General features: G+C 41.9%; 1 protein-coding gene across 1 annotated transcript in view; it reads left to right on the top strand.

The window, feature by feature from the left end:
• The first annotated feature begins 1,697 nt into the window (after positions 1-1,697).
• LOC135488586 (uncharacterized) overlaps positions 1,698-14,681 on the top strand; it is a 54,071-nt gene continuing 41,087 nt past the window's right edge. The window contains exons 1-9 of the mRNA XM_064773229.1: positions 1,698-2,952; positions 10,131-10,271; positions 11,348-11,473; positions 11,918-11,987; positions 12,188-12,306; positions 12,795-12,914; positions 13,267-13,482; positions 13,979-14,125; positions 14,403-14,574. Coding sequence (XP_064629299.1) covers positions 1,698-2,952; positions 10,131-10,271; positions 11,348-11,473; positions 11,918-11,987; positions 12,188-12,306; positions 12,795-12,914; positions 13,267-13,482; positions 13,979-14,125; positions 14,403-14,574 — 2,366 coding nt within the window. The remainder of the gene's footprint in view (positions 2,953-10,130; positions 10,272-11,347; positions 11,474-11,917; positions 11,988-12,187; positions 12,307-12,794; positions 12,915-13,266; positions 13,483-13,978; positions 14,126-14,402; positions 14,575-14,681) is intronic.

Consider the following 14,681-nt stretch of genomic DNA (forward strand, 5'->3'; position numbering starts at 1 on the left):
GTTCGAGTGCGCCGCTGGCAGGTACTTTTTCTTCCTTTTTTTGCAATTCTCCCATTTTTCTTTTTAGTTTTTGATTATTGTATCTTGGTTTGACTGGGGTAGCTATCTCATACGTACTGTAAATATGTAAATAGTGAGAGCACCAGCACCGACAGAGAATTTTATATGAATATTATTGGCAACGTAAATTAGCTTGGTACACAATCAGGGGTCAAAATGAGACCACGAGGCGGCTCGACCCCTAAACTAGGTAAACAAAATTGTAAATATCGGCCATTGAGCACATAATGCACAATGTTTTACTTTTTTAGTTAATTTATTGATTTAACGAAGTTACTATAATATAAGCACAGTTTTTCACTTCTACTTAAATTTAGTTATGCATTTATACAATTATTCATTGGTGCTAGAACAAAAACAGAACGTTTATATACATTAAAATATGAAAACTAGTCTACAATGGTGCTCCCACATATATATTAAAACACTCACTTAAATTAAGGTGCGTCATTCATATTGTGCAATTGAAGTACTGTACTGCGAAATCGACGGGGCCGTCGCGGCGCCGAGTGCGGTCTCGCTAATCAAGCTGTCAACACCGGCGACGGGACGGTACCGGACGATTTCGCAGTAGAACGATGTCAGATTTATGTATAGAATGTAGATTCGCAGATTCAAGTTATTGTACATTTTTTGGAACAATAAATGACACCCACTGCGGGTTTAAGCTAAAAAAAAAAAAAAATTCTGCAAGGGGTGTCAAAACCGGCTCCCCGATCAATCAATAAGTTAATATCAGCTCCTTTTCTGGTGAATAAATCTCCAGTTGCCCTGTCGTCTATGTACAAAAAAGAACTCTAATCTTACCAGCATCAATTTTTTCCCGGAAGACGTTTTTGATTGCAGCACGCTTTGGTTCCGACACCAACATGACCCCAATGCACGCCCATTCTTGGAGTGATGTTGGAATAGTTATTGAAATCGGTCTGTAACAACACATCTGAACCCGCAATGTTTTGAGATCGCTAAACCACTCACCCAAGAGCTCGACAGTAGTGACGCAAACGCATGAGAGTCAGGATGTAACAGACAACGCTTCGCCAAAGTAGTTAATAAACAGATTGAAATTTGCCAACTACTATTTTAATTTGTAAAATAAATAATCTCTAAAACATCTCCTATAAGAAAATTTTTCGTATATTTTCTAGTTAATTAAGTTCAGTTATAGTTAAACACTATGTATATTTAATGAGATAAAGTTACTAACCTTAATGCCAATCAATAATCTGTCAACCAAGCCATTCTTCAAAAACAGCTCGTACAATAACACACGACGACGACTACTGGGTCATTATGTCCTAATCGGGACCATTGTATTCCATACTTACCTGGCACAGGAGTTAACGTTGATCAATAAGGACGTTCTCCCAGGTACCCGCTTCTCGGCCCGTTGGCTAAGATAAAAGTATCAGTATCATTTTTCATCTTTGCTACAATATCGTAAATTTCAGAAGGACCGGGGAGCAGTACGTGCAATATTCATTTTATTCAGTAGATTTCGTGGAATTTCGTCCTTATTCGTGGTGGGATTCCTTTGTGTTCGATCCTTTGTGTTGACCGCACTTGTTTACTTTGCTTTTACTTCGACCGCACCCTTACATATACACTACACTGTACATAGATTTTAGCCTTAAGCCATGGCGTCGTCGTATGCCGGCGCCGTGGCCCAGCAGCAACAGGATGGGCCCTATGAGGCAGAGGTGGTTGATATTATTAAACGAAGCTTGGTTTCAGTAGACTATAGAACGAACCATGATGATGGAGATATAAAACAATATATGATTGTAGAGGCTTTAATTGAGAATGGGATCCCCATAGGAAGTATTAAAACAGTTTTAAAAGTTGGTCAAGGACATTTTAGTGTCAGGTTCCAAAAGGGGGACCCGCAAATGAATGAGGTCCCAGCGGTTTTGGACATTAACGGGGTAGGATTTTGGCTCGAAAAAGCAGCTGACTTTGAAATCAAAAGATTCCACACGAGCAGGTACGTAAAGGTGCACAATTACCCGGGAGAGTGTGACATTGGATGGATAAGAGAGACATTACAAAAGTATGGCTTAGTGAAAGCAGCAAAGAGAGAGATGTTGAGGGAGTATAACACGGTAGAGAGTGGCACGGTGACAGTTGTCATGAATGTTGGGGCTAAAGTCCCAAAAGTAATTTATGTAAAGGGCAACAGATTCCGGACTTGGTATAGAGGCCAAGAAGACGAACTGAGGGGAGACGCCACGTGCTTTCGCTGCAGGAGAAAAGGGCATTATCGGTATGAATGTACAGAGCAGTTGGGGGATAGAGCAGACGAAAAGGAGAATGAGAAGGAAGACGACGTGGAAGGAAGAGTACGAAGTGTAGTGCAGAGAGTTGAGCAGGGAGAGAAGGTCGAAGATAGTGAGAAGGAGTTAGGCGAAGAGAGCGAGAGTAGTGCAGCGGGCAGGTGTGAGGAGATGGGAGAGAGTGTCGAGGATGGCGAGAAAGAGAATAGTGACGAAACAGGGAAGGAGGCAGCTAGAGATGGAGAATGGCGAGGTGTAGTGAAGGCTAGGAGGAGAGGGGAACAGTCAGTTTGGGACACGCCCACAGAGGTGGCAAACCGGCTAAAAGAAGCAAAGGACAGTGTAGAGGAGAGTATGGATGATGAGCTGAGAGACCTTTCCAAGCCGTTAAGTATAGACCTAGACTCTCCAACTAATGTCAATGTAATTTTGAAAGGTTTCGCAGGTAGTAGGCCGACGACTCCTGACGGGGATGCCGAGCGGCTTGTTGGCACTGTCAAGAGGGGAAATGATAGGGTTGAAAAAAGCCCAGAGGACTTAACGAACAAGGCCCAAAACAAACAAAACAACAAAAAGCCCAACTTGGGAGTGCCATCAAGAACAAGGCGTACCTCGCCAGGTAAGAGTCGGGTTACATCTGCGAAGCCTTTCAAATATTAAAAACAAAAAAATGCATATTAAGTCTATGAATCACCTTTTCACCCTCATCAGCATATTAATCATGGCATCTAATGTAATAACAATGAATGTGAATGGTTTGTATGAAAAGCGAATAAGTGTTTTAAACAAAATTGTAAGACTCAAGTGTGATGTGGCATGTTTACAGGAAGTGCATGTGGTGCCGGACAATTTGGGACCATGGGTTAATCGGAACTATGGACTTCATTTCTACAGTAGTGGCCAGGCTCACGCCGGCACAGCTATTATAACCAGGGCAGCTGTGGAGAGGGAGTTCGTAGTTCCAGGGGGTTTACAGGGGAGGGTATGCCATGTGAAATTGATGTCTGGCACACATGTACTTTCTGTATACATGCCCACACAGAATCCTAAAAATCATGATAAGGCCATAATCTTTTGTCAAAGTTTTAAAGAATACGTCAGGAAATTAAGAGGGGAAAACCTGATTCTAGGGGGGGATTTTAATTTTGCATCGTCGAGGGAGGACAGAGGGACAGGTACTTTATTTCCAGGGGACATTTTATATAAAAGACTTTGGCAGGAGATTATGGACTTATTAAACATCAAGGACAGCTATAGGGAATTGAATCCAACTACAAAGAGTTACACCTATCATAGAGGAAACGTGAGGTCGAGGCTAGATAGAATTTTTACAAATTGTATAGTTAAGAAAATGGACCATGTAGCGTTAGTTTTTACAGACCATTATGGCGTGTGGGGTGCAGTGGAGACCTTAGGGAAAAGGAAAATGGGCAAAGGTTTTTGGAAATTAAATAATAGCTTGTTGAGGGATGAAGGCACAGAAAGGGAGGTAACACAATTTTGGAGGGGGTGGCAGAAACGGAAAGGGGATTTTGAGTGCCCAATAGACTGGTGGGAGAAGGGGAAACAGAAATTACAGGGGATTTTTAAAAAGAATGGTAAGAGGGTGAATAGGGAAAGGGGAGCACGTATTTGGGAACTGGAAAAAGAATTGGATAACCTGGGGAAAGAGAGGGATAGAGGGGTGGATAACAGGGAGAGGTGGGAGGAAATACGTGAGGAACTGAACAATTTGGAAATGAGGGATCTGGAGGGGGCAAAAGTGAGGGCGGGGGCAAGGTTCATAGAGGAGAGAGAGGCACCCACCACTGAGTTTTTTAAGGTAGAAGTAAGGTCCAAAACAGTTATCAACCAATTGAAGAATAGTGAGGATGTTGTGTTCGAAAAACAAGAGGATATTTTAAATGAGGTAAAAAAATTTTATGAGGAATTATATAGGAAGAAAGAGACTGACAAAGTGTATAAAGATAGGTTTGCGGCAAAAATTGTAAAAAAACTGACAGGGGAGCAGCAAAACACACTGGAGGGGTTAATAACTACGGGGGAGGTACAAAGGGAATTGAAAAATATGAAGGTCGGAAAATCACCAGGGATAGACGGGTTAGGGAAAGAATTTTACGTGTATTATTGGGATATTTTGGGTGACGATTTGGTAGAAACAATAAATAATGTATTCTTGCGGGAAAAGTTGGGGGGAACAATGAAAACGGCGGTAATTTCTATTTTATTCAAAAAAGGGGATCCAAGGGATATCAAAAATTATAGGCCTGTAAGTTTGTTAACAGTAGATTACAAGATAATCACTAAAGTTTTGAAATCGAGGCTTTCGGGGGTCATGAGCGACCTGGTGCACCCAGATCAAGCATGTGGAATTCCAAAAAGGTCAATTAATGATCAATTATTTAATATTCAAACCATCATAGAGCATGCATCGGATTCTGGAGGGGCATTGGTGGCTGTTGACCTCCGAAAAGCATTTGATCTTGTATCGCATGAATGGCTATTTCAATGTTTAGAGACCATGAGGTTTGGCCATAACTTTATGAGATGGATGAGAGTCTTGTATGATGCGCCGGAGAGTAGGGTGCTGGTGAATGGTTTCCTGTCAGAGTCATTCAGGGTGGGCAGATCTGTCAGACAAGGTTGCAGTCTGTCCCCTTTGCTGTTTGTCCTCTGTCAGGAGCCGCTCGCCTGCGCCATACGCTCCGACGAGCGGGTGCGTGGCATTAGGCTGCCGAACGTTAAACAACAGGTTAAAAATATCGCTTTCGCGGATGATGCCACGCACCCGATTGCAACACCTTGCATACGGGCTCTTTTTTCGGTCTATAACGATTTTGGCCAAGCCTCAGGGTCTGATATAAATATAGCGAAAACAGAGATTTTATTGTTGGGCGGTTTTTCCCGCCAAAACATCCCGATAGAGTACAGGCAATATATCGTGAAAATTTCAAATATTTTAGGGATACCGTGGACAAAGGCAGGACCTTGTGGGGAAACGTATTGGAAGAAAACTGGGGAAAAAATGGGGAAAACGGTCAAACTATGGGAAAACAGACGCCTGTCCTTCGTTGGGAAAGTTTTGGTGGTTAAGACCGTCCTAGTATCGAAATTGTGGTATGGGGCCAGGGTTATGAAATTACCAAAGAAGTACTGTATAAAATTCGTAAAAACTATTTTTAAATTTTTGTGGTCCAACAAAATGGAATTAATTAAAAGGAGTACCATGGTTCAATCGTTTGGCGATGGAGGGGTAGGGATGCCGCATGTAGCCAGTAAATGTCGGGCCCTGTTCATGGAAAGGTTGAAACAACTCTACAAAGTACAAGAGGGGGGTGTCGCCCAGCCATGGATAGGGTACGGCATTTACAAAGTAGGCATCACTTTGCGGCATCACTGCCCCGAGATCGCCAAAAATACATATATGCATAGAGTAATTGGTACACACGGAGTGTGGGAAGAAATTTTATACCAATGCAAAGCTGCAAAATTGAAAATGGGTAGGTCCCAATGGGTTAATATCACCGCAGCTAGCTTATACGGGGAGATAATGAAAAGTGGGCCTAACATCCCACACACGGTGTGTACCAAGATTTTCAATGTAAACTGGAGTCGGATATGGAACAATGTATGGAACAACAACATTTTATACAATAATGAAAAAGAACTGTATTACAAGCTCGTTCATAGAGCCTTATCTGTAAAAGCCATGTTCAAAGGTCTTCCTAATATCCAGAGAAACTGTGCGAGATGTTATCCCAGTCAAACTGAAACCATAAAACATGCGTTTTATGAGTGTGTGACAATACAGCCTGTTTTGAACTCGTTGACAAATTTGTTCAGAAGGAAAAATTGGCCAGATATAAATTTTGAGCGCATTATATGCCCAGATTTTGCAAATTGCAAGGGGAAGGATAAAATTGTGGGTGCTTTGGGAATTTATATACACGTTATTTGGGGGGGACGCGCCAGCATTTGGCGGGGGAACCAAGATAATAGCCTGAACGAGTTTGAAAAACGAATTCAAAACAGACTGTAAGGTCAAGGTCACAAATATGGGGATTCCCCACTTCACTATAATCTGAACTTCTGTTAAAATAAACGAGCAGGTAGCATGTAATCGAAGTGGCTCAAGCGAATTGTCGGGGCTTGCACACTAGAAGACCCAGGTTCGATTCCGCCACTGGGCGCATGTTTATTTATTTGTCTTTTTCCTTTTTATCTTTTTAATTTTCATTTACATTTCATTTGTTTTGACTGGGTTAAACATCTCACACAGTACTGTCAATAGCGAGAGAAATGTTTGTAAATAGATGTAAATTTTTAATGAGCACCACACAGATAATAAGTTTTATAAATATAGAATTATTGGCAACATACATTAGCTCAGTGCACCATCAGGGGTCAAAATGAGACCATGAGTTGGGATCGACCCCTGAACTGGGCAAACATAATTGTAAATAGCGGCCATTGAGCACTTGGAAGCACATTGTTTTATATTATTATATTGTTAATTTATTTAATATTGGAGTAACTTAGAAACTAAAGCACATTTATTCACTGTTTACTTTATATAATTATCCATTGGTGCTAGATCAAAAATAACATATTTATCGACATTAAAGAGAAAATTAGTTGGCAATGGTGCTTTCACGAGAATTAAACACTCATATTTACTATGAATCACATTTTATTTTACGTTAGTTGTACACAATTATCCATTGGTGCTATATCAAAAAAAGAACATGTTTATATATTGATATAATAGAAAACGCTAGTCAACAATGGTGCTCCCACAGTTTTAAACACTTACTTTAACTAAGCTCACATGTAACATTGGTGTTTTATTCATATTGTGTAAACACACTCGGCTGTGGGATCGACGTGCCGTCGCGGCGCCGAGTGCGGTCTCGGTCATAAGCTGTCAACACCGGCGACGGGACGGCACCGGACGATGTCACAGTGATTGTGTTGTAGTAGGGAGATTGGTGTAATTGGTGTATTGTATAGGAAAATGCAGAACCATGTTATTGTGTATGTGATTTGTATAGGATATATGACAATAAATGACACCCACTGCGGGTTCAAGCTCAAAAAAAAAAAAGAAAATTTCTGCAAGGGGTGTCAAAACCGGCTCCCCGATCAATCGATAAGTAAATATCAGCTCCTTTTCTGGTGAATAAATCTCCAGTTGCCCTGTCGTCTATATACAAAAAAGAACTCAAATCATACCAGCATCAATTCTTGCCCGGAAGACGTATGGCAGCACGCTTTGGTTCCAACATCAACATGACCCAATGCACGCCCATTCTTGGAATGATGTTGGAATAGTTATTGAAATCGGTCTGTAACAACACATCTGAACCCGCAATGTTTTGAGATCGCTAAACCACTCACCCAAGAGCGCGACAGTAGTGACGCAAACGCATGAGAGTCAGGATGTAACAGACACCGCTTCGCCAAAGTAGTTAATAAACAGATTGAAATTTGCCAACTACTATTTTAATTTGTAAAATAAATAATCTCTAAAACATCTCCTATAAGAAAATTTTTCGTATATTTTCTAGTTAATTAAGTTCAGTTATAGTTAAACACTATGCATATTTAATGAGATAAAGTTACTAACCTTAATGCCAATCAATAATCTGTCAACCAAGCCATTCTTCAAAAACAGCTCGTACAATAACACACGACGACGACTGCTGGGTCATTATGTCCTAATCGGGACCATTGTGCTTAATAATAGAAAATTTCTGCAAGGGGTGTCAAAACCGGCTCCCCGGTCAATCAATAAGTTAATATCAGCTCCTTTTCTGGTGAATAAATCTCCAGTTGCCCTGTCGTCTATATACAAAAAAGAACTCAAATCATACCAGCATCAATTCTTGCCCGGAAGACGTATGGCAGCACGCTTTGGTTCCAACATCAACATGACCCAATGCACGCCCATTCTTGGAATGATGTTGGAATAGTTATTGAAATCGGTCTGTAACAACACATCTGAACCCGCAATGTTTTGAGATCGCTAAACCACTCACCCAAGAGCGCGACAGTAGTGACGCAAACGCATGAGAGTCAGGATGTAACAGACACCGCTTCGCCAAAGTAGTTAATAAACAGATTGAAATTTGCCAACTACTATTTTAATTTGTAAAATAAATAATCTCTAAAACATCTCCTATAAGAAAATTTTTCGTATATTTTCTAGTTAATTAAGTTCAGTTATAGTTAAACACTATGCATATTTAATGAGATAAAGTTACTAACCTTAATGCCAATCAATAATCTGTCAACCAAGCCATTCTTCAAAAACAGCTCGTACAATAACACACGACGACGACTGCTGGGTCATTATGTCCTAATCGGGACCATTGTGCTTAATAATAGAAAATTTCTGCAAGGGGTGTCAAAACCGGCTCCCCGGTCAATCAATAAGTTAATATCAGCTCCTTTTCTGGTGAATAAATCTCCAGTTGCCCTGTCGTCTATATACAAAAAAGAAGTCAAATCTTACCAGCATCAATTTTTTCCCGGAAGACGTTTTTGATTGCAGCACGCCAACATGATAACAAACACATCTTGACCCGCAATGTTTTGAGATCGCTAAACCACTCACCCAAGAGCTCGACAGTGGTGAAGTCAACAGGCAGCGTACGGCCGCCAGCAATCTACAGTGGCGCCGCCTGTTGACTTCGCATCGTTATCTTTGACGTGGTGCATGGTCCAGATGTCTTTGATGTGGCACACATAGGAGTATCAATCTACGTGTCCTTGATATGCTACACAAGTGTCTTTGCTTTGGTTTGTCTTTATTTGCGGTAATAACCGCCCATAAGACAGCGCTTCGCCATAGTAGTTTAAAAACAGATTGAAATTTACCAACTACTATTTTAATTTGTAAAATAAAAAATCTCTAAAACATCTTCTATAAGAAAATTTTTCGTATATATTTTCATTGATTTAGTTCAGTTATAGTTTAACACTATGCATATTAAATGCGATAAAGTTACTAACCTTAACACCAATCAATAATCTGTCACCCAAGCTATTCTTCAAAAACAGCTCGCTCAAGACCACACAATCGCTCGTATCGTTGACGACGACGTACGCTGCGTCCTAATTAAGGACCATTGTGCTCATTTAAGTGAATTTCTGCATGGGGTGTCAAAATCGGCTCCCCTGATCAATCGAAAAGTTACTATCAGTTCCCTTATGAATTTCCAGTTGCCCTGTCGTCTGCATATCAAAAAAGAACTTAAATTAGCATCAATTTTTGAATGGGTAATGTACACCCATTTGAATTGTTATTGAACTCGGGCTGTAATAGACCACATATACATGTATTATATCCCGTTGGAACCGTGACGTTTTCTCCACAGCCCGGGTCTGTAACCATGGTAACGGCAGTTCCAGTAGGACGAATTCACTGTCTATAGGCATATACAGCAACTGGATGGACATGCACTCATCTGATGTCACAATTAACTGCTCATATTATACAGGATGAGAGATTTTATCATGAGAGCTTGTGTGAAATTTGATTTTGTCCCCTAGCATCAAAAGTCCTGCCCTATTGTTCCGGAGGTATGATGTAGCCAAAGCGCCCATTATTAATCGGACATCCTGCTGTATTGCAACTCACGATTGCTTGAGTATTTGGTACTGGGTATTCGGGGGTGTGTTTGGGTAAGGGTCATTTTAATATTATCAGAATACCAGGGGGGGGCTACGATTTGTTCGGATTGGCAATGTCCTGACCGCAGACAAGCCCATATCTTTTTCGCTTTTCTTCTTCAGGTGCAGCATCTTGTACGAAGTGTTCTCGTGGGAAGCAGTGTCCATCGAAGACGAGAGAGTCCTCGTGTGGGCGCGGGATGTTCAGCGCGGGTGGCAAGCAATATTGCGACATGTGCGACATTGGGACATACGTCAATGAAGGTTCGTGAAGTGAAGGTCTACTGTAATTCATTCTAAAATCTAAGAAACAGATAGTGTGGTGGGGTGGGTTCTACACTCTGGATGCAGTGGACTGGCCTTGTCCTGTCACCAGAATGACGCAATGAACTGCCACGGGAGTCCAGGTTGAATTGTGTTTGTTCATTTTAAGATCTAAGAAATATAGTGGGGTGGGGGGAGGTTGGAATCAGTTGCATCCTGAAGCAAACCGGAGTGATGTTCGCTTCTCCGGCCCTGTTCTGATGGAGAAGCAAGTATTAACCCCTGATTTCCTCAGGATGGGTGAGTTTGGGTGGTAATATAGTAGAACCTCCCTTAGCGGACACCTCTCTAATAAGGACACCCTCTCTATTTAGGACACTAGTTTTGGTCCCAAATTGGTTGTTACCATTCAATTTGACCTCTCTAATCAGGACACCTCTCTATTAAGGACAGTACCCCTCAGTCCCGAGGGTGTCCTTAATAGAGAGGTTCTACTGTAGGTCCTATAAGTCTTCCAAATTGGTGCTGTTGTCAAAGCCACCTGAGATACGTATCGCATTGTCGATCATGTTTTTCGGTTGTAACCTCTCATGTGCAGCATAAATTTGAAGATACAGCAGAACCTCCCTTAGCGGACACCTCTCTATTAAGGACAACCTCTCTATTAAGGACACTAGTTTTGGTCCCAAGTTAGTTGTTTCCGTTCATTTTAATCTCTCTAATCAGGAAACCTCTCTATTAAGGACAGCACTTGTCAGTCCTGAGGGTGTCCTTTATAGAGAGGTTCTACTGTAATTGCAAGTTCCCATGATTTTCAAGATAATTGCAACTTTCCATCGAACCTCTCTATTAAGGAAACCCTCTGGACTGACGAGTGCTATCCTTAATAGAGAGGCGTCCTGATTAAAGAGGTCAAATTGAATGGAAACAACCAATTTGGGACCAAAACTAGTGTCCTTAAGAGAGAAGTTGTCTTTAATAGAGAGGTGTCTGCTAAGGGAGGTTCCACTCTACTAAGTACCTCACTTGGACATTGGTATTGCGTGATTCTATAGCCATGATATCCTGTTTTCCAGAACACACTGAATGCAAGGACTGTCCTCCTGGCTCCTACTGCCCGAGCCCTGACAGGAAGCCCCTCCCATGTCCTCCAGGATTCATCTCAGAGGCAAAGGCTACCGTCTGCATACGATGTCAAGCTAGTAAGTTCCTACAAACAAGCAGCCAGTATCATCTCACCAATAGATCAAAAAAATTTGTTTCACCCTGCGATGACAGTAATACTTTGTACATACATGTTGTAATTACATTCTAGGGGGTTGTGACGGATCATTGCTGAGTATAGTCCTGTCTTTGGGGTTGTGACGGCTCCTGGCTGAGTCTACAGTATGTTATTTCAGTGGTATTTGTAACGAGTCAAATAGGGTGAATTCGAACTTCGTTGGCGATTAGGTTTTGAAAGAGTTGTGATGTCCGCTCTTCAACAATATTGTGAGCCCTACAACATTTTCAGGGACATAACCGCCTTGCGCAGTTACAGGAACAGCTGATAAGGTGTTGTGTTACGAAATGTCCCCGATTGAACCCAGATTGGACTCTCAGCTGATTGGACCACCTGTTTACTTCCATCTTCTTATAATTTGCAGATCAGCTACCAAATAGTGAGAAAAATAAATGTATTCCCTGTGGAGCTGGGAAACACTGCCTTGATCTTAGGTAGGTTGTGACTCTCAGGGTGTCCCTCAGTTTTTGTAAGTCTACCATCCGCAATATTAGTCAGTTGGACAAGATGTCAAAAGAGGATCGCCGGATCCACAGTCTTAAAAAAACATTTATATCATTTCCCAATTCCACCCCTAAAGTTGTTGACCATATCTAACTTTCAGAAATAATACCCCCTTAATTCTTACTTTCAGCAAGGGTCCAGTTGATTGTCCAGATGGTTATTATTCCAAAGAAGGTGAATCGAGTTGCAGGGCATGTCCTGCTGGCCACCACTGTAAATCCAAGACGACAACAGAGAAATGTTCACCTGGTATGTTATGCCATGGACAATTCTTCTCCTTGTTTCTGGCTCTTCTGACTGGGGTCTGTCATCTACACAACTGTAACTCATCCATCTCAATGTAAAAAAAGGAAGGGCACTGGTCCTAAAAGTGGGTGGCTTGCAATATTGGCTGCTCATGTGTGCACACTCGGTCAGACACCAGTTTGACCGCTGTCTTTGGTCAGGTTTTCCTTGGAGTTCCCGTCTCCTAGTCCTCTGGTTGCCATTTCCTGACAAGCCCAGACTACCTGGTTTGATTTCAGAGTTTTCTCTTCTAGACTGGTTGGCTACCAGGGCAAAGCCTAAAAGTGGTAATATATTGGTATGAGAATTTGTAAGTTGTTCATGATACCCGACATTTGCTTGTCTTTTTCTGTTAAAATCTTGTTATACAAATGAATCAACTCATCCATTTGAATTTCTATTTCAATGTTCAATTTTCAAATTGATTATAAATCTTACTTACTGTTTTGTAGGGACTTATGCTGAGAGCGGCTGGAGGGAATGTTTGCCTTGTCCTGCTGGGTTTAAGTGTAGTGGACAGGGGACATCCAGCCCACAGATATGTGACAGGGGGCAGTACAGTGAAAAAGGTGGTAAGTGACAGGACAAGTCAGTATAGTGAAAAAGGTGGTAAGTGATGGGACTGCGTAAAGAAGCAGAATGGTGAAAAAGATGGTAAGCGTCATTGTTGTGACATGGGGCAATTATATACAGTGTAAATAGCACATTGCATGGAATACAACATCGCAAATGACCTACTTGTCTATAATTCCAATTTTAAAACTTTTCAAACATTTCATCATTAGATATATAGTTGCTCTCAAATTTCCTTTTGAAGAGTCTCACCCAACCAGTGACACCATTTGGAGCAGAGTCTTTCTCGTTCTTGTCACAATCCCCTTGACTCCTCTATTATTCATTGTGTGTCACCTTGTCTTGTTTCAGCCACAAGTTGCAAAGACTGCCCACCAGGCAAGTTCTGCATCAATCCGTCAGAAGAGCCAAAGAGTTGTGAAAAGGGGACGTACTCAAAGGGGAAGCTTGATACCTGTTTGCCGTGCCCGGCTGGCATGAGCTGCCCCTCAAGGAACTCTGTCGAAGAATGTAAAGATGGATCGTATTCTTTCATACGTGAGGAGGAGTGCTCACCGTGCCCAAAAGGTATGTTCTCATTTGGTTTTTATGCAAGCAATTTTCTTCTTCTGCACTTAGCATTAAACAGTTGGTCCTTTTTTCGATAACGAAGTCAGCTGTCCGAGACACTTCTGCCACAGAGCCCCAGAGCTTTTTGGGTTCATAATCAGGAGGTCGTGGATTAGGCTCTCAGAAGGATCACCTCTGTTTGGTTTTTGTGTCCTTGAGCAAGGCAGTTACCCTACTTGCTTCTCTCCACGCAGGAGCAAATGGGTACCCAGCAGGCAGCGATGGCCAAATGTGTATGGTAGTCCTGAGGGATCAATACATGAAGCTTGGATATGTGACACTCCCCGGGGAGTTGAACTTGAATTCGGAATATACAGGCATTTAGCTAGGGTAATAAGGTGAAGTGCTTTGAGTGATGAAACTGCATTGGATTTAGCGCTTTGAAGTCTCACCATTATCATTATCAAGTGGTAGGTTAATGAAAATAATGACAACTTGCCTCTGTACCTTTCAGGGAGCACATGCGCTAATAAAGCAGACGTGCCCCAGCCATGTCCTTCCGGTCAGTACAACGTCGAGTCAGACTCCAAGGCCTGTAAGCTTTGTCCTGCTGGATCGATGTGCCCTAAGGCTGATCAGGCACCCAAGAGTTGTCCCCAAGGTAGGTTTGCGTTATGCCCTACGTATAAAAGGCCTTCGTTTTGATAGTTCCTAGTTAAAGTGAGTGAGTCTTGATCCTAAAAGAGGCTTGGTTTGAGCAGCGGGTTTGGATTTGATCCTGCAGAAATACGTACAGGCTCTTTATTTCGGGTCAGATGGGACAGTAAGCTGTGGTCTGTTGTAGGGAGATTACTGCAAGTAGCGTAGCATTCACAAATTCTTGGGGGGTCAGTTTCTGATAATAATTGGTCTGTTTCATCTGAAAATATGATTTTCAGGGGCGATCAGCAGCCCAGGACAGACCAACTGCACCATGTGTCCTGCAGGCTACAAGTGTCCTAACCCGAAGGAGTTTCAGAAGATGTCTGCCTGTGCCCAGGGGACTTACTCCATGGCAGGACAATCGGACTGTACTGAGTGTCCTCTGAAAAAGTACTGCCCATACACTGAGTAAGATTCTTTAAATGCTGTCTACTGAATGCATTGAATGGTAAATCTTTAAGCTCCATTTTTTAAAAGGGTTCACATATGCTCTATTTTAGACCGTTAGACAAATT

The sequence above is a fragment of the Lineus longissimus genome, chromosome 5, assembly GCF_910592395.1.
Source record: "Lineus longissimus chromosome 5, tnLinLong1.2, whole genome shotgun sequence".
NCBI lineage: Eukaryota > Metazoa > Nemertea > Pilidiophora > Heteronemertea > Lineidae > Lineus > Lineus longissimus.